The sequence below is a fragment of the Sorex fumeus genome, unplaced genomic scaffold (assembly GCF_029834395.1).
Source record: "Sorex fumeus unplaced genomic scaffold, SorFum_2.1 ptg000006l, whole genome shotgun sequence".
NCBI classification, from domain to species: Eukaryota; Metazoa; Chordata; class Mammalia; order Eulipotyphla; family Soricidae; genus Sorex; species Sorex fumeus.
This window is the reverse complement of record NW_026606063.1, coordinates 21712664-21737550: the sequence shown is the minus strand read 5'-3', so window position 1 is coordinate 21737550 and position 24887 is coordinate 21712664. Positions and strand designations below refer to the sequence as shown.

General features: G+C 43.3%; 1 protein-coding gene across 1 annotated transcript in view; it reads left to right on the top strand.

Moving 5' to 3' along the window:
- Positions 1-1989: 1989 nt before the first annotated feature.
- Positions 1990-24887, top strand: part of DDX1 (DEAD-box helicase 1) — a 39395-nt gene continuing 16497 nt past the window's right edge. The window contains exons 1-14 of the mRNA XM_056122970.1: positions 1990-2081; positions 4561-4612; positions 5218-5281; positions 7268-7297; positions 7596-7692; positions 10097-10144; positions 11669-11752; positions 11989-12072; positions 12586-12662; positions 14007-14079; positions 15023-15099; positions 15220-15334; positions 16038-16176; positions 23988-24048. Of these exons, the coding sequence (XP_055978945.1) occupies positions 2066-2081; positions 4561-4612; positions 5218-5281; positions 7268-7297; positions 7596-7692; positions 10097-10144; positions 11669-11752; positions 11989-12072; positions 12586-12662; positions 14007-14079; positions 15023-15099; positions 15220-15334; positions 16038-16176; positions 23988-24048 (1017 nt within the window). The 5' untranslated portion in view covers positions 1990-2065. The remainder of the gene's footprint in view (positions 2082-4560; positions 4613-5217; positions 5282-7267; positions 7298-7595; positions 7693-10096; positions 10145-11668; positions 11753-11988; positions 12073-12585; positions 12663-14006; positions 14080-15022; positions 15100-15219; positions 15335-16037; positions 16177-23987; positions 24049-24887) is intronic.

Below are 24887 nucleotides of genomic sequence, written 5' to 3'. Positions count from 1 at the left end.
CCCTGTCCCAATGAGACCCCAAGTCATTGCCCACGAACGGCCTCTCTGGCTCCTGATCAAGCTGCTTACCAGCCATGATCCCAGAGACTCAGGAGCAGATCTTGGAACCCAGCAGGTTTTGGCAGAAATCCCTCCAGATTTAAGTGTTAAAATTTTGGAATTTCAAAATCGTGCGGCCACTACTGCAGCCACGGAACATCGTATGTTATTCATAACCAAGAATAGAAAACAAATTGTCTACTGTTGCCTTTTCAGCAGATCTGAGTGTTGAGGTAAAACCTCAAATCATAATGGTGGGTCTGGTGTCAAAATATTGAATGAGATCAAAGTAGAGAGAGAGTAATGTGGAAATTATCTGCCCCACAGGTAGGGGAAGGGTGTGGGATGGGAGTATACTGGGGTTGTTGTGGGTGGAGAATGGGCACTGGTGAAGGTACGGGTGTTTCATTGTATGACCGAGACTTAGACCCGAAAGCTTTGTAACTGCTCTCACGGTGATTCAATAAATAAAATTATAAAAAATGAAAAAAAAAAGAGTAAGGTGGAGTTCATGCCCAATTCAATCAGCTAATCAGTGGCTGAATAAATAGCAGTACTCCTACATAAAAAAAAAAATCTCAGGACTGGGATGAATGGAGACATTACTGGCACTCCCTCGAGTAAATTGATGAACAACAGGATGACAGTGATACAGTGATACAAGCAAGAAGCAAGAGAAGGGAGGGATATTGGGAAAAACCTACATTGTCCACTAGTCAAATAAAATATCAAGTAAACGTGGCTCTTGAGGGTGCCAGAAGCTTCCTAGTTCTCATGTCAGGAACTCAGTGCTTCCTCACAGGGGTCACTCCCCAACCTGTTAGAATCTTTGAGAACTTTGTGGGGGAGGGGATGCCAGGGTGCTGAAGTAGGAGGGCAGATTTCCTGGTCCCATGGGCCTTGAAAGAATCTTTTTCTTACCTGAGTGCCTAAGAACAGATGAGTGGACAAAGAAACTATGGCACATCTACACAATGGAATACTATGCAGCTGTTAGGAAAAACGGTCATAAAATTTACTTATAAATGGGTGGGCATGGAGAGTATCATGCTTTGTGAAATGAATCAAAAGGAGAGGGACAGATACAGAATGACTGCATTCATTTGTGAGATATAAAAGTAATGTATAGTAGAAGATGAATATCCATGGCCAGGGTAAACAGGGGCTAGAAGGACTGGTCGGTGACTGGAACTAACCACATATGTGTGTGTGGTGCCGAAGGTAGATTAAGCTAGAGTAGAGATCAGTAAGACAATAATAGTTGGAAATGATCATGCTGGATAAGAACTGAGTGTTAAAAGTAGCTGAAGGGATAGTCTTGATAACCTTTCAGTATCAGTATTGCAAACCACAGTGCCTGAAAGGAAAGAGAGAGAGAGAGAGAGAGAGAGAGAGAGAGAGAGAGAGAGAGAGAGAGATAAAGAGACAGAGACGGACAGAGAGACAGAGACAGAAAAGTGGTGCGGGGTGGGGGCAGGTGGGAGGGTGGCAGGAGGGAAACTGGGGACATTGGTGCTGGGAAATGTACCCTGGTGGACCCATAAGGTGCCTGCCGGAAGATTGTATGAGTGAAGGAACAAGAACAACTTTGTAACTTTGTAACTGTATCTCACCGAGATTAGAGAGCACCTGGGGACTTCGGTGCTAGGAAATGTACACGGGTGGAGGGATGGCTGTTGGAATATACTGTAGGACTGAAACCCAATCATAAACAGCTTTGTAAGGGTCTTCGCGTTTCAATTAAAAAGTTAAAAAGAAAAAAAAAAAGAATCTGCTTCCTTCTCTGCGGGAAGAGCCTCGGAGGTGGTGGTGGTGGTGGTGGTGGTGGTGGTGGTGGTGGTGGTGGTGGGAAAAAGGACTGGGACACTCTCCGTGTCGGTCTGTGGCCGGAACTCTTCTGCCCGGCCCCCGCCCCGCCCCGACTCCGAACTGCGGGTGTGCCGGGCCGGAAGCGCGCACGCCCGGAGCGCGGCGTGACGTACGGAGGCAGCGGGCGGGGAGCGCGGGAGCCTGCGGACGGGCCAAGATGGCGGCCTTCTCGGGTGCGTGTTCCGGGCGCGGGGCCGGGCCGGGCCGGGGCGGGCGCGCCGGGTGCGGCTCCGATGGCTGCTGTCCGCCGCTGGGCGCCGGCCGGCCGGCCGGGGGAAGCTGGGAGCCGCGGGAAGTGGGAGGGAGGGTCCTTTGCAGCCGCCCGCGGCCCGGCCGGCCAGCTCGGGCTTGCAGGCGCTCCTTGCACTCGCCGCCCGTTTGCAGGCCCCGCGGCTCGAGGTCTGTCCTCGTGTCCACCCGGCGCCGTGGCCGCGCTGCGGGACGGGGTGACCGGCCGCTCCGGGACCCGTGCTGGGTTCGTGGACAGCTGGTGTCCAGAGACAGGCCGGCTGCCGCCGGGACGTGGCCGCGGGGCTGGGGGACCTCCTCTTCCGTCCACGCCTCGTAGGGACTCGGGGCAGCTGGGAAGCACCGTGCGGCCCTAGTCGGGTTTCTTTTTCCTTTTTCTTGCTTGCTTGCTTTTTAATTTTTTTCCTTAATCCTTCCAAAAATAAAAGGCCGAGGCATGCACCTTGGCTTTATTGGCTGTTCAACAACATTGTCACTATGCACATTAAATATCGGAGGCTAAAGGGGAGAGGAGGGTTCGTAGCTGGACTTTTTTTTTTTTTCCTTTCCCCTTCTTGACCACCCCCAGCTCGAGAGCTGGAATAAAACTCCCCAGGGGCACCTTCCAGCGATAGGTGGGCATGGGGAGAGGCGTGCTGGTTGTTGGAGGCTGGTCGCTTCACCCTGTTATATAGGCACTGCTGGGCTTTCATTTATATATATTTAATTTTCCCCTCCTGGAGTGAACGTTAGGAATTTCCAGATCCTTCCCTGGAGAGAAAGGATTTCCGATGCTTGGAACGCCCATCTCCAGGGTGGGTTGCTGTGGGTGCTTCCCTAGCCCGCTGGATGGAGTGGAGAGCAGCTTCCAGAAGGGCTGTGGTTGGCTAGTTTCACTTCCTGGAGAGTTTTTCTTGTACATTTCAGGAAGGCTAAGTACCGGAGGAGGACAGTCTGGGACTTTGTGGGGGAAAGAAGCGTTCAATTAAAGTGCATTTATTCCTTTTATTCCCGAAGTGGTAAAAAAATCTTATGCTTTTCATGCAAACAGAAAATGATTAGAATGAAAAAAAAAGTTGTGGGGAAAGATCATCGCTCCTTCTATAACACTCCTTTGCAATTTGGGAAAGGGACTACAGCTAGATTCAAAATGGGAGTTTCTTAGAGTGTTGCTTATATTTAAGTTTATGATCTTGAACTTTTTGATTTGTGAGTTTTTACAGGGGGGTATTTAGAGGTGGATGACTTCTTTCTGGAGAAAAAAGGTTTTTGTACATGCCCATCTGGTCAGTGCTGATATTAACCAGTTCACTATGAAGCCTAAGTACTGTGTCCTATGATTCCTGCCACTCAGTGGGAAGGAAAAGGTACCTTTACAATGGACATTTTTCCATTCGATACCTGTCCTTTCAAAACAATTTCAGGAAGGCAAAACTGACTGTACCTGGCCATTAGAAATACTTGAAGAGCTGTTGTTTTTTGAATATGAATATGTATATGTTGAGGATAATGAATCTGCATTTTTAACAAATGCAAACAAAGTGAAAATCACTTCTTTGGAAAAGAGGTTTTGTTGACCAACTAGTTATTCCACATGTAATTATCCTTTACATTGCACTTTGAGAAATGATAAAAGGACAATGCCTACTCAGAAAGAATCCAAATCTATTGAGAACTGACTTTGAAGTAGAACTGTGACGTAGAAGAGTAGATTATTTCTATGGCTGACATTCCCAGTTGTCGATGGTTTGACCATTGACTCTTTCTTTTCATTTAACTGGAATTTTGCTTATGGCTGCCAATAAATGTGGGCTGTTTCCACTTCGCTGTTCATTTTTTTTTTTTTACATAGCTGAGGGTATTCACATCATTCTCGAATAGCCAAGACATGACAGCCATATTATAAGTAAACTCTGGCAGATTCTTCCAATAGTTTCTTTTTTTTTTTTCTTTTCCGGTTACACCCAGTGATGCAAAGGGGTAACTCCTGGCTCTGCACTCAGGAATTAGTCCTGGCGGTGCTTGGGGGACCATATGGGATGCTGGGAATTGAACCTGGGTTGGCCGCGTGCAAGGCAAACGCCCTACCCTCTGTGCTATTGCTCCAGCCCCTCTTCCAGTAGTTTTTGAAGTAAAACTGTGCCACATGTATATAACATATCGTTTTTAATCCTCTGCTCTTCCTGCAAAGTCACACTAACTGGGAGATAACAGGTTCATAGCTTGCCCATGAACGCGTTTCTAGTAAATGAGTGCTTAGATTTGAACTAAAAACCTTTCTTTAAAAGTCAGTTGTTCTAAAGTGGTTCCAAAGTTGTTACTAAGCAAGTCTGTAAACTGGAGTGCGCTTGAAAGTCTTGCCCCTGTTCTGTGAGCAGTCGTTTTAAGAGCAGTATGATTTAAGTCTTTGATTTTTATTTTTAGAGATGGGTGTTATGCCTGAGATTGCACAAGCTGTGGAAGAGATGGATTGGCTGTAAGTACATGAAGATTAAATGGACCTGTGGCCATAATTTAAACAGCTTTTTTTTTTGGGGGGGGGGTTAGTTGGGCACGTGAAATTCAGTTTTCTAGTGAGTTTCTACATTATACAAAGTTTGCTTTGGGGGAGGGGTGGGGGCCGGGTGGGGTGGTGGTGGAAACGTGCCTGTTCCTGTTGGTGCTTGGGATATGGTGTAAGTTCAAGGGATCAAACCAGACCCCCTGCAGACAGCCTGTGCTCTTCAGCCCTTTGAACTATCTCCCTTTCCCTCCTCCTTCTTACAAAATAGATTTGGCGGCCATACCTAGTGGTGCTTGGGGACCTCCAGGGGTCTTCCTGCTGGTGACAGGCGTGGGTGGGGACATGCAGTACTGGAGATTGAACCCGGGGCTTTACTCATCCAAGGCACTGGGTCTCCAACCCCATCCCTGAGAAGTTTCCTTTCTAAGACTTTGAGATACAGATGGCTGAAAATACTTGTGTAATATTTACTAAATAGTATTCCCTTTTAGGTTTACAGTTTAACATGACTAAATTAGAATGGGTGATTTAAAAAAAACCCAGCAACAACTAACTATACTTCTTCAAAATTCTTCTAGTCTCCCAACTGATATCCAGGCTGAATCGATCCCATTGATCCTAGGAGGAGGAGATGTCCTTATGGTATGTTTGAACTTGGTGATGTGATTGGGAGCTGGGGACACGCCAATCAGGGGATAGTTGTTACCCACTTCTAAATGCTCTGTAGGTTTATAAGGGGTACTTTCACCAAGTTTATCATGAACATTCGTGGTGCACATTCTGTGTTCACTGTGTTAGGTAGTGGTGGGGCATGCGAAGGTGGACGGGGCAGTCTTTGACCATGGGAAGCTTGAACCTAGGAACACAGTAAGATGTGGACGTGGATGAATGTCCGTTGCAGTGAGAAAGTGGCAGTTGCAGAAGAGATGCCAACGTCTCTCGGGTTCTGATGGTTCCCAGTTCTCTGGCTTGTAGGACCCAAAGGGCCTCTGCTGGGAGGAAAGTACTTTGGACAAGGCAAGATGAAAGGGAGAGCTCTCCCGTTAGGGGGTGTATCAATCAGAACTAAGTGAAGACAGGAGAGAATCCCCAAGTACTTGTTTCACTTAGATTGTAGCATAAAATGTGTGTGCCTGGAGTTAAGGGTGGAGTTAAGGGTGTAAGGAATTAAGAGGAATTATATGGCTCATCATATTTTTGTTGGTTTTGGTGTCACCTCCAATGACACTCAGGGGCTACCCCTGGCTCTGCATTCAGGAATTATGGCGGTGACCATATGGGATGCCTGGTATTGAACCCAGGTTGGCTGTGGGCAAGGCAGATGCCCTACCCACTGTATTATCTCTCCAGCCCCGAGGGCATCATAAATGTTTTTTTTTTCTCTTATATTTATTTATTGAATCACTGTGGGGAAAGTTACAAAGCTTTCAGGTTTAAGTCTCGTTGATACAATGATCAAACACCTTTCCCTTCACTGGTACTCATTTTTTACCACCAAGAATCCCAATAGACTCCCCCTCCCACCCCTCCCAATGCCTATGAGGCAGATGATTTCTACTTTTCTCTACACTGATTACATTCATTATTTTGACAAAAGATGCACCTTTATTGTTTAGAATTTCCCCCCCAACAGTCAGAATTGCTGAAAAGGCATTGTGAAATACTTTGTTTTCTATAGCTGGTTATGAGAATCATATAATGATTTTGGATTTCTGCAAAGAGCCAGATAATTACAAGATTGGTTTCTGTGCATCTGGTGTTATGGCTGTGCCGTAGAGCCACGCATGGGGGGCAACTCCTGACCTCGGTAGGGCGTGAAGGATGAGCCAGTACTGCCCCCCTTCCCATGAGACTGCAGTTGCCCTGTCACTGCTGGCTCATACCTGGCTTTCCTATAAGCTCTGAGGCGGTGACCACCTTGTTGCTGGGGAGGGGAGGGGAGGCGGAAGGGAGCAACACCCTTTCCATCCCAGGGAGGCTTGGAGCCATAGTTTAATGCATGGACCATTCACTTTTCTGCTGCAAGCTGCCGGGCTCTGGATTAAGTCCTTTCGCCTTTGGAGCCATGGCTGTGCCAGAGAGCCACTCGTGGGGAGCAACTCGTGACCTTGGTAGGGCGTGAAGGACGAGCCAGTACCATCCTCCTTCCCATGAGACTGCAGTTGCCCCCTCTCCGCCGGCTCATTCATGGCTTCCGAGGGCATCATATTTGAAGTCTTTGTCGGTGCCCTGTTAGTGTTTGGGTTTTGGCGTAGGGATCTTTGAAAGTCTTTAAGCAGGACTGCATTACTTGGGGAGAGTTAGTACGGTGAGACCATTTTGGTAGATGTTTTTGATGCATACAGCCCTGAGAGATGACATCCTGTTAGTCTACTTTTGTAATATTCTAGGAGAGAATGGGGATTTGGATTTGAATGGCAGCAGTGTGGGAAAGGGTGAGACAGCGGATTCTTAAGGTAGGGAGCAGATGGGCAGTGACTGCCTTGACAGGAAACCTGGTGGTCAGCAGGCACGGGGAAAATAGAGGTTGCTGGTCAAGTGCTGGAGTTTTCTACGTGTCACATTCGCTTTGGACTTCTCTTATTGGCAACTTAGAATCTAACATGAACTTTTTTCCCCCCCATCCAGGCTGCTGAAACAGGAAGTGGAAAAACTGGTGTAAGTTAAATTGGCTTTGTAAGAGTTGTTTTTTAAAGATGTTTTGAACCGTAATGCTTACTACAGAATCATAAAGCAGCTTGTTCCAAAGCTATAAGAAAATGACTGCTTACAACTGAGAGCAACATTTTTGTTGCCAGTTAATTTTGATTTTCCCTCTCTCAATCGACTCTTCTGTTTGTGTTATTTTGAGTCTGGGCAAATGAAATTAGAGCAGCAAGTCTGTAATCCCAGTTTGTGCATAATTTTCATAATTCAGTAAACTGTTACTGACATCAACAACTCACTTCTTTGAAAGGCTTTCAGTATTCCAGTCATCCAGATAGTTTATGAAACTCTGAAAGACCAGCAGGAAGGCAAAAAAGGAAAAACAACAATTAAAACTGGTGCTTCAGGTAATTTTTTTATGTTACTATTTTCTTTTTAACTACTAATCCTAAATTGGTGATTCTAATGCCAGACATTTACAGATGTTAGGTTTGTATGTGCGTTGTCTGGGAAGTGAAGTTGGCATTTGGTAAGAAATGGTGTTTAGAACAACAGTAAACAGTAAAAGATTAATCCCAAATGTTACTGGTTCTTTCTTTGAGAAGACTCTGGGATTTTAAAAACTTTAGTTATTTTAATGATTTCTTGTTACATTTTATGTCTAATAATGAAAATGAATTTGCCCAGTGATTTTACAAATATTAAAATTCTCTTATAAAAATCTCTGGGTAGTGTCACACATTTTTCTTTAAGAAAGAGGGAGCTTAGAAAATTAAAACACAAAGTACAAATTTAAAAATTACTTTTTTTTTTTAATGACCACACTGCAGTGCTCAGGATTCACATATGCAGTCCTGGGGCTTGAATCAGCCTTGACCATATAGCAGGCAAGCACCTTACCCCTGTACTATCTTTTTTGGCCCTAAAAGTCAGTTTCTTCTGTCAAGTCCTGTCAGCATAGAGTGTGCTCCTGCTTCTAGGGTTTTTAATCCTTTTCCTTCTGTAAAATCTTGACTCAGTTTCCTCATCTTTAAATTTCACTGTTTCTGTTAAGTGTTTTCTGAATTACTTTCTCTCTTGAGTTATCTATGGATTTGTTATATTTTAACAGTTTTATCCACATTTTAAGTTATTTTTTCTATCTGATAGCACTGAAAGCATTGTCACAAAATTGCAACCTTAAGTAGCTGACAGCTTCTTCTAGTAGCTGGAGAGTAACAATAAGATAAAAGTTCATAGAATAATCTCTTTTGTAAATGAACTCTGAGAGAGAGATTAAATATTAACTACTTAGGATATTGGCCTATTCAAAAATAGTTTCAGGGGGCCCGAGTGTTTGTACAGTGGGCAGGGTGCTTGTCTTGCACATGGCAGACCCGGGTTTGATTCCCGGTACCACATAATGGTTCTCTGAGCACGACCAGGAGGGATCCCAGTGCACAAAGCCAGGAGCCAGCCCTGAGCACTGCTGAGTTTGGCCCCAGACAAAAATACTTTTATGACCAGGAAGTTAGCACAGTTGGGTGGAGTTGGATCAGTAGTGCCCCTGAGCGTTGGTGTGGTCCAAAGCATAATTCTCCCAAAATAGTTTCAGAATTTTTGAGAACTATAAACCATCATTTGTGAAATGATGATAAAAGAGAGTATTTTGAGAGGTAACCAGAATGATAATTGTTCAAAAAAATAATGTCCTATGAGGAACAAGAAAACTAGATATTTAGACATGAAGAAGTGATTAAAAAAAAACATAGAATAATTATTAAATCACTGAAGGGATTTGGAAAGGAAAAGAATTATTCTGGAAAGTAGGAGTAGAACTAATCAGAAGTAACTTACATACATAAGATTTCTTTTTAAGTGCTTCTTAGCCAGTAATGGAAGAGATGTCTCAAGAGAATGTTACTTTTCTGTCAAAGTATTGGCAAATGAAAGAAATCATACTCAGAAATAATCTAGAAAAGATTTTTGCTTTGCGTGTGAAATTTTGCTTGAAAGATTACAGTTGGCTTAAGTAATAATGATTTTTTAATTATCCATAGTTTAGTAAAGATACTCTAGAAACAAATGTCAGTTGCATCACAGGATGAAAAATGTGTAGCTTCTGAATGTGATGTTGAATTAAGACTGAGGACACGTTTTTCTTTTAATAATAGTTCAAAGAGGGGCTGGAGCAATAGCGCAGTGGGTAGGGTGTTTGCCTTGAACGTGGCTGGCCCAGCATCCCATATGGTCCCCTGAGCATTGCCAGGAGTAATTCCTAAGTACAGAGCCAGGAGTAACCCCTGTGCATCGCCAGGTATGACCCCCCCCCCCTCACCCCCCCCCAAAAAAAATAGTTCAAAGATACTAGTTAGATCCGGGTATATAGGTCACTTATTTATGCAATGATTGAAATCAAGTTCTTTAGTTACTTGAACTTTATCTTATTCATGTTCACCAGATTTTATCAATATTTTTTTCTTTCAGTACATAATATGCCAAAGTAGCTGACGGAAAAAGCTTTTGTCCCTTTTAGACCAGTGCTTTTCTTTGATATGTTTCTATTTTATTTTGACCTTTGGTTTAAAAATAAAATTTCTCTAATGTTTTTGTCTTATTTTTTTGTTTTGGGGGGGGCGACAGCTAATGGTGCTCAGGCCGTATTCCTGGTCCTGTGCTTAGGAGTCACTCCTGGCATAAAATCCTGGGGATTTGAACTGGGCACAGCCACATGCAAGACACGTGGCTTAACCGCTGTACTACACCTCCTTTATAAAGTATTTTTAATTTCATGTGTTTGTAGGTGATTTGTTTTCATTTTAATTTGTTTAGTGCTCAACAAATGGCAGATGAACCCATATGATAGAGGATCTGCTTTTGGTAAGTGGATGGATTTTAGCAAATTGTTTGTGATTCAGAAACTTGGTTTAATAGCTGAAATATTAAGGCTATAAAAAGAATAAAGCTTTGATGGAGGTTAAAATATGTCACCACACATTTCTATGTATATATGTATATAGGCATCGGCATATACAGTATGGAATTTAATAGAGCTATAATGAAAATTCCAATATATATGCGAGGTTAATATGTAGAAAAAACCATCTCAACAGAAAAGGCAGTTTACTCAGTAAAAGTGTTGGCATGTTGACTATTCATCTGGAGCAAGATAAAATTGATTATATCATAATCAGAAGCATTCTGATTATTGTGTATTTTGTGTGCATTTTAGATATATATAAGCTTAAGACATACTACGTACAAATACAATTGTAAATTTAGGCATAGAGAACTCGTGAGTAATTCAGGAGTGGGGAAATTTTCATAACCCACATTGGAAACTCAAAAATTATAAGAGTTAGAAATACATAGTATGAAAATATGTGTAGAAAAGATATCAATAGGAAAAAAATCAGTAGCCAAAAAATAAGTTAGAAGAACATGTGCAGTGTTAACTGGGACGCATTCTTGAATAGGTAGGAGGTAAAATTACCTCTTTTGGTAAGGAAAAAAGTAGACGGTAAGGAAAATGACGAAAGGTAAACTAGACAGTCTACATAAGAGCAAATCTAAATGACTAATAAACGTGTAAAGATAAAAAAAATGCCTGGTAGTACGGAAATGGTTGCAAGGTACTGTTTTGAAGGTTTACGTTGAGAGGTTGAGTTTTATTGGAAACCCCTCTTCTCCTGGGACAGAAGTGACATTTACTTCCCAAAAGTAGATCAAAGTCACGTGCTTTGCTTAGAGCCAGCAAGCACCAGTATACTACGTGACTGACCTTGATGTCTGTTAAAGAAATTTCATCTTGGAGCAACTTAACGCAGTTAATAATACAGCTAAGACCTACAGACTTTCTTGGTCATGCCTTTTTCCTACTTTGCCCGTGGTTTCTGGATTGGTTCATGGACAGGGAATCATGCTGGAGGTAGTTTTGTAGTTTAGTATCACTCGGGCTCAAATTCAAGCCTACGTTCAGAGCAGCAGGCATTTCTGAGTGACTGTAGTATCTTTTCTTGCAAAGGATTCTTGAGTGTCCGTTTCTAGAAAGGGTTCTGGAGAGTAGTTGTCTAGCCATTCTCATGCTGGGGCTGTAGCTTCTGTGATGCAAGTGAGACTAGGGGCGGGGCGGGGCGGGGCGGGGCGGATTCCTTTCTAGAATTGGTATGAAATCTTGTCCTAGTGCACAGGCATAGAACTATAGAAACTAGTCCCTCATCTTAGCCAGGGCTTACTAGCTGTTGAGTAAAGGTACTTACTCACGAGATGACCCTGTTGTCCCTCAGGAATCAGCAAGTGTAAGTCTGCAGAACAGTGAGACTGAGTGATAACTTATTTCAGAGTGCATAATTTGTATAAGCTGCACTGACCCATTTTTTATTTGTTTGTTTTCCTCGAATTCAGCAATTGGTTCAGATGGTCTGTGTTGTCAGAGCCGAGAAGTAAAGGAATGGCATGGGTGTAGAGCTACAAAAGGATTGACAAAAGGTATTCAATGACTTTTAAACAACTGTAACCTTTTGAAGTGATGTGTTGATACATGAGTTTTCTCTGAAGAGCTTTAAATCAAAGGTCTGGAGAGATTTTTTTATGTCGCGGAACAATCTACAGCTCTTCATTTGGTACATCCAGATTGCACTTGAGAAACCGCATGAAGGGGGCTATATGATAAGTCAGTCCTACCTGCATGATTTATTTCAACTTTAAATGTTTTGCCCTTGTAGGAAAACACTACTATGAAGTCTCCTGTCATGATCAAGGGTTATGCCGAGTAGGGTGGTCTTCTATGCAGGCTTCCCTAGATCTTGGTAAGTGTTCGGAAGTAAAAGGAGTCTGTTGCTTTATACTTGTGGGCTGTTAGCATTTATTATAATGGGAAGTGAACCAAACATGTAAAGTTTATGTTTTACAGACATGGAAATAGTAGTTGTTATTTCTCAGTTTGTTTCAAAAGAGATTTGAAGTAATTTACCAAAAAAATCCAGATAAAAGGGAAAAATCAGTAGGAATAAGGTTGAGCAGTTGGGAGGGCCTGGGCTGTAGAGCTCAGTGGTAGAGTTTTTGTTGTTAGTGCATGAGACCCTGGGCTTTATCCCTGGCACACATCAGACACACACAGGGACACACACACATGCTTTATCTCTGGCATACGACACACACACCCACACGTGTGTATGTTGTGTAAATGATGTCAAGATGTAGTTGCCATGCACAGATATGTCTAAAATATCGCTTAGTTGCATAACATTAATGCCAAAATATAAACTCCTTTGAGGGCTTTTCCATTTAAAAAATTTTTTGATTGCATACTTTAACTCTAGGTACTGACAAGTTTGGATTTGGTTTTGGTGGAACAGGGAAAAAGTCCCATAATAAGCAGTTCGATAATTATGGAGAGGTAAGTATAATTTTAACTGTTTTGTTTTGGGGCCATACTCAGCAGTGCTCAGGGCTTATTCTGGTGCTGCGCTCTGAAGTCACTTTCGGTGGAGTTTGGGGGAATATATGTGATACTGGGAATTTCAGCCAGGATCGCTGTATGCAAGACAAGCACTGTAACCCCTGTATTATCTTCCAGAGCCCTGATAATTGTTAATTCAATCATAGCATTAGTAACTTTCCTTTCATATTTGTGGGATCACTTAATGCATGACCAAGGATCTAAAAATGATTCTCAGTGTTAAGTGAATTTTCTGAATATTTTCTATAGAGTACAATTCAAATTTGGATGTAAGTAAACAAATGTTACACAGGAGATAAACAGTCACTATTTTCTTCCGAAGTTTACTTTGCATCTCTTCACCGTCTCTTGGTATTTGGGTTGGTGTTAATACGTATTACATACTCATTTCTTAATTTTGGTCATGGTGGCTCCAAATTATAGTTGTTTTGGCGAGTCTAAATCCGTAGCAATGTTGATTCTAAAATGTCTGATGTACTCTAATATTTTTGTTGATTTAGCGTCATACCTGGCAGTGCCCAGGGTTTTTTGTTTGCTTTAATTTTAAGCTGCTTCCCGTTTTTAAAAATGTAGTTTATTTATTTATTTATTTTGGTTTTTGAGTCACACCTGGCGATGCACAGGGGTAACTCCTGGCTCTGCACTCAGGAGTTACTCCTGGCGGTGCTCAGGGGACCATATGGGATGCTGGGAATCGAACCCGGGTCGGCCGCGTGCAAGGCAAACGCCCTATCCGCTGTGCTATCTCTCTAGCCCTAAAAATGTAGTTTATTTTTTTAATAAAGTTTTTAATCGAATCACTGTGAGATAGACCCTGCCAAAGAATGCCCAGGATTTTTAATCCTGGTGTGGTGCCAGGGGAGTTGCTCTCAGTGGTGATCTGGGGATCGTGGGGGTGGTGGGGACCACACCTTAGGCTCCTGCGTGCAGAGCATGAGCTCCAGCCCTCTGAGCCCCCCCCCCCCCCCCCGGCTTGTTAAGAAGCATTTCTATAGTAGAACTTCAAGGGATTTCTTTGAAGTGCTAGTACGTACTTTTTTTTTTTTTAAGATTTTATTACTGAATTGCTGTGAGATAGATCTTTACAAAGCTGTCCATAATTAGATTTTAGTCATACAGTATTAGTATTCCAACGCACATCTCTCTACCAGTGTACATGTCCTTGCACCAGGGTACCCAGTTTCCCTCCCATCACCCCCCCTCCCCACACCAGTGCTAGTACATATTTTGATTTTAAGGTTTTCCTTTCTGTTAACAGCATTTGACTTTCTGGTTTTCTAGGAATTCACTATGCACGATACCATTGGATGTTACCTAGATATTGATAAAGGGCATGTCAAGTTCTCCAAAAATGGTAAGCTGTCTTTGGATCTTATTAGAGGAGTGAAGTACTCAATATTAGTGATTTTTTTTCCCCCCTGGGACAGGGGGCACAGCTTACTCCTGGCTCTGCTCAGGGATCCCCCCCTGGTGGGACTTGGAGGACCATTACTCCTAATGGTGCTCGGGGCCATATGCAGTGCTGGGGATTGAATTGGAGTCGGCCGCCTCCAAGCAACATAGCACAAGAGGTTTCGTTGGAGTAATGGATCAGTGGTGGGAGCCTGATTGGAAATCAGTTGAAGTTGGATAGATACAGGGGGTCTTACTCCAAAACATGGAGATGAAAAGTAGAAGGTTGGGGCTGAAGTGATAGCACAGCGGATAGGGTGTTTGTCTTGCATGCGACCCGACCCTGGTTCGATCCCCACCATCCCATATGGTCCCCTGAGCACAGCCAGGAGTAGTTCCTGAGTGCATGAACCAGGAGTAACCCCTGAGCATCGCCGGGTGTGACCCAAAAAAGCCAAAAAAAAAAAAAAAGAGTAGAAAGTAAATGGAAGGAGAGGTGTATGATTTTTGTATGAGAGCTATTCTAGTCTGTTTTTCATTATGGAGTGTCCAGTGGAAGTGCTCTGGTCGATAGGGAATATTAAAAATGTAGAGTGGGGGAGAGTATTGCTAGGAGATCTCTGGGCCCCCTGAGTACTGCTTGGGAGGCCCTCCTACAGAAAAAACAGAAACAAACACAAAACAACCCCCCTACAAAAACAAACTAAGATAAAAACACGGGGGAAGAGGACAATTGCATGAATAAAGGTTAAAAAAAAAAACAACTTAATCTTGTGTAGCAGTAAGCTTAGCTATTATCAGAGGAAAATGTGACTTCAGGTCAATTTCAGAAGTTTGAGCTTGTGAAAGTTCTTTTTCTGATACTCCAGATTCCTTACTCTCTTACTCATTCTTGTATTTTTAAGGAAAAGACCTTGGTCTGGCCTTTGAAATACCTCCACATTTGAAGAACCAAGCCCTTTTTCCTGCCTGTGTTCTGAAGGTAATTAGTCTCAGTAAAATTGTGCTGTGATCATAGGCCACTTGGATCTGCAGGATTTTGCTTGGGTTAGTTTACAGTTAGGTTAAGTATTAAAAAAATTTCCCCTTTATTCTATACTAGAATGCTGAACTGAAGTTTAATTTTGGTGAAGAAGACTTTAAGTTCCCACCAAAGGATGGTTTCGTTGGTCTTTCCAAGGCATCTGATAGTTTTGTTGTCAAATCTCAACATACAGGTATTACTCCTCGGAGGGTAAGGATTTTAAAAAACTGGGTGTTGGTGAAAACTTCTCATAATGAGCTAGTCCCAGTCCTCCCCTTGATCACACTTCTTTATTTCACGCATCAGTTAAGAGTTAGTTTCAAGACCCCATTCAGATACTCTTCTCAGTAACTTAGGCATTTGGGGAAGACCAGTCACGATGGTGTTCCTCAGTATTCACAGGTTTTATGCTCAGTGCCAGCAACATGGCAACCCGTACTTTACATGCATGGATCATTTCATCTTCATAGCAGCCCCTGAAGGTTTCCCATTTTACAAAGAACTTGAGGCTCAGGGACTTGAAGTCATTTACCCAAGGTCACAGAGCAAGGAAGTGGTTGGGCTCATTTTAGACTCAAGCAGTTTGATTCCCAAGGTCACATTCTTCTCCCACTGAACTGCTTACTTGTGTTATACTCATTCATACAAGTTCGTGTGGTCTCTGTGTGTCGTGGTCTCTGTGTGTCACACAGTATGCAAACCCATCACAATTATCGCAGGTAGATTTAATGAGACCCAACTTCATTTCATTCATCTTTGTTCCCTTTGACTATTTTGGCAGTAATTTAAAATTTCGATACTGAAATTTAAAATTTTGATCTGCTCATATTTTGCAAGGACAGATATTTTGATATATGTGAGTTGAATGTGTTCTAATATTCACTTATTTCCTGAAGGTAATGCACAGGTGGCACAAACGAAATTTCTTCCCAATGCACCGAAAGCTCTCATTGTGGAACCCTCTCGAGAGTTAGCCGAACAAACTTTGAATAATGTCAAGCAGTTTAAGAAATACATTGATAACCCAAAATTAAGGTAAGGAAAGTTTTATTGTGTGCTCAAATTCCCACTGTCGAAAAAATGAGGTAGAAACTTAGTATATACGCATACACAGGTGTGATTACAAATTTGACTTTGATATTTGGTTGCAGTTTCTTTTCTTTTTCATTTTTTTTTCTTGCATTTTGGGTCACACCCGGCGATGCACAGGGTTTACTCCTGGCTCATGCACTCAGGAATTACTCTTGGCGATGCTCGGGGGACCATATGGGATGCTGGGAATCGAACCTGGGTTGGTGGTGTGCAAGGCAAACGCCCTACCTGCTGTGCTGTTGCTCCCTCCCCTTGGTTGCCGTTTTTGTATAAAATTCCTAAGTGCTTTTTGATGTTGGTTTTTGATTTTGGGGTCACCGGGAAATGCTTAGGGGTTACTCCTGGCTCTGCACTCAGGAACCAATCCTGCAGTACTCGGGGGACCATATGGAATACCAAATCAAACCCGACTCAACTGTGAGCAAGGCAAGCACCCATTCTACTCTCTCTCTGGCTCCTACGTTACTATTGTTTTTACCTTTTTTTTTTTTTTTTTTTTTTTGCTTTTTGGGTCACACCTGGTGATGCACAGGGGTTACTCCTGGTTCTGCACTCAGGAGTTACCCCCGGCGGTGCTCAGGGAATCATATGGGATGCTGGGAATTGAACCTGGGTCGGCTGTGTGCAAGGCAAACGCCCTACCTGTTGTGCTATTGCTCCAGCCCCTATTATTATTTTTAAAAGGGATTTTTTCCCCATTTCTCTTATGTGAAGAGCTGTAATTTTCAAAACAGTATCAGAGGGGCCTAGATATAGTACAATGGATAAGGTGCTTGCTGTGTACTTGTCTGACCCAAGTTCTATCCCTGGCACCTCATACGGTTCCTCGAACCCTGTAGGAGTGATTCTTGAGTTGAGAGCCAAAAATAAGTCCTGAACACAGTGGGTGTGGCCAAAAAACCCAAAAATGGTGTCAGAGTAAAAAATTTTTAAATGGAGCACTTCAATTCTGTATCAGATTCTTCATTTACATGTTGCATAGCAGATGTATCATTTCCCAGCTTTTTTTTTTTTTACCAATTTACAATGAGTTTTATTTTTTTTCTCATGCAATTTTTAAAAAAAATTTTTATTAGTAAAAACACCATGAGGTACAGTTGTAGACTTACAAGTCTTCGTGCTTGGGTTTCAGTCATACAATGATCGAGTACCCATCCCTCCACCAGTGCCCATTCTCCATCACCACTAACCCCAGTATCCCTCCCACCCCCCAACCCTCCAGTCCCACCCTGCCTCTGTGGCAGGGAATTCCTTTTTGTTCTCTCTTTCTCCTTTTGGGTGCTGTGGTTTGCAAAAGTGGCAGTCAGGTTCGCATTATAGTCTACTTTCAGCATGCATCTCCCATCCTGGGAGGATCTTCCCAACACCCTTTACTTGGTGCTCCCTTCTCTATCTGAGTTGCCTTTCCCCCTAGCATGTGCAGCTGGCCTTCAAGCCATTGAGTTAACCTCCTAGTACTTAACTCGGCTATTCGTGGTGTCAGTCTCCTATTTTGTTACTTTATGTTCCCCAGATGAATGCAATCTTTCTATGTCTGTCCCTCTCTTTCTGACTCATTTCACTTAGCATGATACTTTCCATGTAGTACCACTTGTATGTAAATTTTGACTTCATCTGTTCAAACAGCTGCATAGTGCTCCATTGTGTAAATGTACCAAAGTTTCTTTAACCAGTCATCTGTTCTCAGGCACTCGGGTTTTTTCCACATTCTGGCTATTGTAAACAGTGTTGCAATGAACAAACACATGCAGATGTGACTTTAACTATGCTTTTTTTGCCTCTCTGGGATATATTCCCAGAAGTCGTATTGCTGGGTCAAATGGGAGCTCAATTTCTAATTTTTTGATAATTGTCCATATTGTTTTCCAAAAGGGGTGTACCAGTCGGCATTCCCACCAACAGTGAAGGAGAGTCCATTTCTCGCTATATCCATGCCAACACTGGTTGCTTTTGTTCTTTTGGATATGGGCCAGTCTCTGTGGTGTGAGATGATATCTCATTGTTTTCATCTGCATCTCCCTGATGATTAGTAATGTACAGCATTTTCTCATGTGCCTTTTAGCCATTCGGACTTCTTCTTTGAGAAAGTTTCAGTTCATTTCATCACCCCGTTTTTTGATTGGGTTGGATGTTTTCTTCTTGTGGACTTCAACCAGTGCTTTGTATATCTTTGATATCAACCCCTTGTCAGATGGGTATATCAGGTGGATATCCTTTCCCATTCTGTAGATTGTCTTTGTATTCTGTTCACTGTATCTTTTGAGATGCAGAAGCTTCTTAATTTCCCATTTGTTTATCTCTGCTTTCACTTGTTTGGTCAGTGGAGTGTCGTCTTTGAAGATACCATTAGCCTCAATATCGTGGAGGGTTTTGCCGACCTTGTCTTCAGTGTACCTTATGGATTTTGGCCTGATGTTGAGATCTTTAATCCATTTTGATCTGACTTTTGTGCATGGTGTTAGGTCGAGGTCTAAGCCCATTTTTTTTGCATGTGATTGTCCAGTTATGCCAGCACCATTGTTGAAGAGGCTTTCCTTGCTCCACTTCACATTCCCTGCTCCCTTATCAAAGATTAGATATTCATGCTTTTGGGGTTGTGTGTACGGATATTCCACCCTGTTTCATTGGTCTGCAGCTCTGCCTTTGCTCCAGTACCATGCTGTTTTAATTATTACCACTTTGTAGTAGAGTTTGAGGTTGGGGAGGGTAATGCCTCCCTATGTCTTTTTCCCAAGAATTGCTTTAGCTATTCGTGGGCGTTTGTTGTTCCATATGAATTTCAGGAGTGCTTGATTTATTTCTTTGAAGAATTTCATGGGTATCCTTATAGGGATCACATTGAATCTGTATAATACTTTGGGGAGTATTGCCATTTTTTTTCATTTTTTATAATTTTATTTATTGAGTCACCGTGAGAGCAGCTACAAAGCTTTCGGGTTGAAGTCTCAGTCATACAATGAAACACCCGTACCTTCACCAGTGCCCATTCTCCACCACCAAAAACCCTAGTATACCCCCATCCCACACCCTCCCCCCACCTGTGGGGCAGATGATTTCCACATTACTCTCTCTCTACTTTGATCTCATTCAATATTTTGACACCAGACCCACCATTATTGAGATTTTACCCCAACACTCAGATCTGCTGAAAAGGCAACAGTAGACAATTTGTTTTCTATTGCTGGTTATGAATAACATATGATGTTGTGTGCCTGCAGTAGTGGCCGCACGATTTTGAAATTCCAATATTTTAACACTTAAATCTGGAGGGATTTCTGCCCAAACCTGCTGGGTTCCGAGATTTGCTCCTGAGTCTCTGGGATCATGGCTGGTAAGCAGCTTGATCAGGAGCCAGAGAGGCTGTTCGTGGGCGATGACTTGGGGTCTCGTTGGAACAGGGAGGACAGGACCGGCTCCACCCCCATCCCGTGAGGCCCAAAATGTCTCATTGCTGCGGGCCCAAACCTGGCTGTCCTGTGGCCTGTGGAGGATGATGGCCACCGAGCTGCCAGGGGGAAGCAGGCAGAGGGCAACACCCTTTCCCCCTGGGGTGGCCCAGCAACAGTAACCTACTGCGGGGTCTGGACGCATTTCTGCCAAAAGCCGCTGTGTTTTGAGATTTGTTTCTGAGTCTCTGGGATCATGGCCATTAAGCAGCTTGATCAGGAGCCAGAGAGGCCGTTCGTGAGCGATGACTTGGGGTCTCATTGGGACAGGGAGGACAGGACAGGCTTCACCCCCATCCCGTGAGGCCCAACAAGTTTCGATACTGCGTGCCCAAGCCTGACTGTCCAATGTCCTCTGGGGGATGATGGCCACCGAGCCGCCAAGAGGGAGCAGGTGGAGTGACAACACCCTTTCCTCCCTGGGGTGGCCCGGCGACAGTAACGTACTGTGGGGTCCGGATGCATTTCTACCAAAAGCCACTGGGTTTTGAGATTTGTTTCTGAGTCTCTGGGATCATCGCCGTTAAGCAGCTGGATCAGGAGCCAGAGAGGCCATTCGTGGACGATGACTTGGGGTCTCATTGGGGTGGGGAGGACAAACCCGGCTCCACCCCCATCCCGTGAGGCCCTGTGTGTTTCATCACTGGGGGCCCAAACCTGACTATCCAGTGGCCTCTGGAGGATGGCGGCCACCGGGCTGCCAGGGGGAATAGGCCAAGGCACGAAACCTATTCCCACCTGGGTTGGCCCAGCACTGGTAACCTACTGCAGGGATGGGACGCATTTCTACCTAAAGTCGCTAGTTTCCAAGATTCGTTTCTGAGTCTCTGGGATCATGGCCATTAAGCAGTTCAATCTGGAACCAGAGAGGCCTTGCCTCCAATTATATAGCTGAGCCGGAGGTGGTTTGTGGGTGTGTTTCCCACATACCTAAATTTTGGCTGTTTACTTTCTTGGTAAACTTTGCCCCAAGTTTTTGGGGTCTGGCCAAAGGCACAGCAGCAATTTTGGGGTATCTGGAAGTCTGAAGGCACCATCAGGCTGCTGATGTACTCGCCTCACAGGTACAGATTGACCTGCTGGCGGCACCATACCCCCAGTATTGCCATTTTGACTATGTTAATTCTTCCTGTCTGTGAGCAGGGGATAAGTTTTCATTTCCTCGTGTCCTCTTTTATTTATGGAGTAGCGTTTTGTAGTTTTCACTGTAGAGGTCCTTTACCTCTTTAGTTAGGCTGATTCTGACTTATTTGATTTTCTGGGGCACGATTGTGAATGGGATTGTTTTTTTCTTTTTTTTCTTTTTTATTTAGATTTTTATTAGTGAAACACTGTGAGGTACAGTTGTAGATTTACAGATTTTTGTGCTTGGGTTTCAGTTATACAATGATCAAGTACCCATCCTTCTGGTATTTTTTTCATTTCACTTTCCTGTCTCATTATTTGCGTATAGGAAGGCCATGGATTTTTGGGCACTAATTTTATAGCTTGAGACTTTACTGTACCCATCTATTGTTTCTAGGAGTTTCTTGGTATTTCCCAGCATTTTGGCAAATGTGGTGAGGTTGGTTCAGGACCACAGGGGGTGCCCTTAGTACCCCCTGGCTTTCAGGGAGGGCCTTTTTCCTTTCTCGAAAAGTGAGCTTGAGTCCCAGCCCAGTTCTTCCTTTCTCTGTTGACCTCTGGCTCTATGCCTTACTTGAACCCTTGCTGTCACAGATTTATGCTCCTTGTTTTAAATAATGCATGTCTGCACAGTTCAACCTTCGTTCCTTAAGGGACTATTATTCAAACTTACAGTAGTTTTCATGTAAGTATAGATTTTATCTGTATCTCCAGTGGAATTTATGGGGATAGCTACACTTGATGAGGAGGAAGGTAAAAGTACTGTAGAAGAAATAGATAAATTCAAGACCCTGGTTTCAAGCCATGGAGCCCTATTTAGAAATACAGATTTCTCCCTGGAATCCCATGCAATTCCCCACAGTATAGCAAGGAGTAATCCCTGAGCACCGCTGGGTGTGGCCCCCAAACCAAAAAACCAAAACAACGAAAAAACAACCTACTGGTTCCTTTCCCTAGGCAAACTATACAAATAGTTTTGGGGAATAGAAATAAGAACCTTTTGGATTTGTTTAAGGAGGAAAATTGGCTTCCACAGCTGTTTCCTTGTAGTCACTCTGGCACCTGGTGTTGTCAGATTTGAGACTTGACTCAGCTAGGAGGAACTCTGCCAAGAAAATGAACATTCTTACACTGATAACCTTTTGTTTTGTTTATTTTGTACTATGCAAATTACCTTAGAAGAAGGTGACTAACCTCAAGTGGATTTGGGGGCTGGTGGAGTGAGATTAAGGGGGGCCAGGGGTCACTGCCAGTGGTCCTTGGGCAGCTGTTCAGGCCCGAGGGCTCAGTGGTCCAGCTGGCGGTGTGGTGCTGCTTGGACCAGTGTTCTTGGGGCCTGGCGAGGCCAATGCTGGCAGTGCTGAGTGGCGTCCAGAGCTCCGCCCTGCAGTGCTCTGCTGGGGGCAAGTGGTGCCTGGGACCAAACTGGGAATCTTAAACAGTTTTCCTTTCTCTCAGGAACTGCTTGTTTTTTGGTGATTTGTTTATTCTGGGCAGCATATGTAAATAGAATTAGAAAATCAATGACCTTTTGTGAATGGTTTTCTAATCAGCGTAATGTTTTCAAGATTCATTAATATTTTAGTGCATGTCAGTACTTGACACATTTTTATCCATCAAAAGGTCTTCGTTATGTACAGAAACCACTTTGTTTTCTTTGCGTTCTTTCCACTTTTCTGTCTGTTAATGTGATCTTTAGTATACGGGTTTTTGTGTGGACATCTGTTCATTTTTCCTGGTTGTACATGTAGGAATGTAATTGCTAGGTCAGACCATATGGTAGCTATATGTTTAACATTTTCAGGAATTGCTGAAGTTTGTTCCAAAGTGATTACGTCTATTTTCCATTCTTTTTTGGGGGGTGAGGGGTTGGCCACACCTGACTGTGCTCAGGGCTTATTCCTGGCTCTGCACTAAGAGATCACTCCTGGCTGGGCTTTTGGGAACCATATGGGGTGCCGGGGATTGAACCTGCGTCAGCTGTGTGCAAGGCAAGTGCCCTAACTGCTGTACTATTGCTCCAGCTCCTCATCCTGCATTCTTACCTAGTCTTGGGTAGAGTTCCAGTTTCTGTCCATCCTCACCAGCAGTTCCCATCGTTTTGACTATAGCCATCCTGATGGATACAATGACATCTTATTCTGGTTTTGATTTGCATTTCCCTAATATGTGATGATGTAGGACATGGTTTTATATGATTACTGGCCATTTGTAATGCGCACTCAAGTTCTTATCCAGTGGGTTATTTGCCGTATTTGGCTGTTGAACTGTGTAAGTTGTGTATGTATTCGGATACATGACTTGCTATGCAAATACCTTCTTCCATTCTCTGAGCTTTTTCACTTTCTTGATGGGTGTTCTTTGAGTCACACTGATTTTTTTTTTTTCCCTTTTTGGGTCACACCTGGTGATGATGCACAGGGGTTACTCCTGGCTCTGCACTTAGAAGTTACGCCTGGCAGTGCTCAGGGGACCGTATGGGATGCTGGGAATCGAACCTGGGTTGACCACGTGCAAGGCAAACGCCCTACCCACTGTGCTATCACTCCAGCTCCAAGTCACAGTGGTTTTTAATATTTTTAAAAATGTGTTGCTTTTGATTTTTGCATAGTATCTGAAGAAGCTTGGCTTAATTTAGGTTATGAAAATCGACACCTAAGAATCTCAGTTTTATGTCTATGATCCTCAAATTTTGGAGTAGATGAGGGATTTTATGTCGTCGTTTGCATGTATATATATATGTATATATATATATATATATGTTTGTTAGAAGAATGTTTTCTTCCCAGTGACTTGTCTTGATGAGACTGAATCATTTCAATCATTTTTTCAAGTATTTAAATGAGAAAAATTGAAATAACACAAAATTAATACTCTGTGATGTCTTCTTTCATTCCACTCCTTGATGTCTAGTTACCTTATTCAGAACAACTTCCTAAAATTACTATCTACATATGCTTTGTAGATGTCTTTATATCTAATTGAACACATGTGTCTAAAACAGACTGAAATCATTTTTCCGAGCACTGAGCCATGCTGGTACAGAAAGAGACATAGATGAGGACTGAGTCCTTAGAGATTGTTTATGCCGTAGATGCGTATTAAATGTTCATTTCTCTCTAGTTAATCCAGTTGAGCACACAGTCTGTATTTCCCACATCATTCCTTTGGTGTTGATTTCAGGGAGCTGCTGATAATTGGAGGTGTGGCGGCACGCGAGCAGCTTTCTGTTTTGGATAATGGGGTAAGTGTGCTCTTAATTTTCTTAAAAGTTTCGGTAATGCAGTATTATAGTGTCTCCAAAAGCACACACATACACACACTCGTGCGTGCTCGCACATGCGCGCATGCACTCACTCACGCGCGTGCGCACACACACACACACACACACACACACACATACACACACAGCTGAAATTAGAAGGCAGTGTTATAGTTGTTCAAACATCTTGTAAGAATATCTTTCCTCTTCCCAGAGAATACAGAACGTTAGTCTCTGCCAAGCTGCCCAGGCAGAGTTCCAGCATGCATGAATTCTTTTTTAGGTTTACCTTGAGAATTCTCCTCTAGCCTTTATGAATGAAAAGTAATTTCTAGTGGGGATAGTGGAAAAAGAAGAGACTGACTCTCGCAATAGAAGCGGGAATAATGTAATTTCAAGGAAGGGTAGAGTTTGGCGGTGATGTGGAGAGCTAGGAAGGCGGCAGCGGCCCCAGTGAGGAGGGAGATGCCGGTGTGGAGGAAGGGGGCGTCTTAGGATGACACTCAGCTGTGTGGCTGCAAGTGTCAAAGCTCAGATCCTCATTGTTGGGGAAGAGGCTTGGGAAGTGGTTTGTTTTCTTTGCTTTTCTGTTTGGGGGGCCACACCTGGCGAAGCTCAGGGGTTACTCCTGACTCTGCACTCAGGAATTACTCCTGACTCTGCACTCAGGAATTACTCCTGGAAGTACTCGGGGGACCATATGGGATGCCAGGGAGCGAACCCGGGTATGTCATGTGCAAGGCAAATGCCCTACCCGCTGTACAATCTTGCCAGCCCCCCAAGCTTGGGAAATTCTTAATTGTGCTTATCAGTTCTCTCAA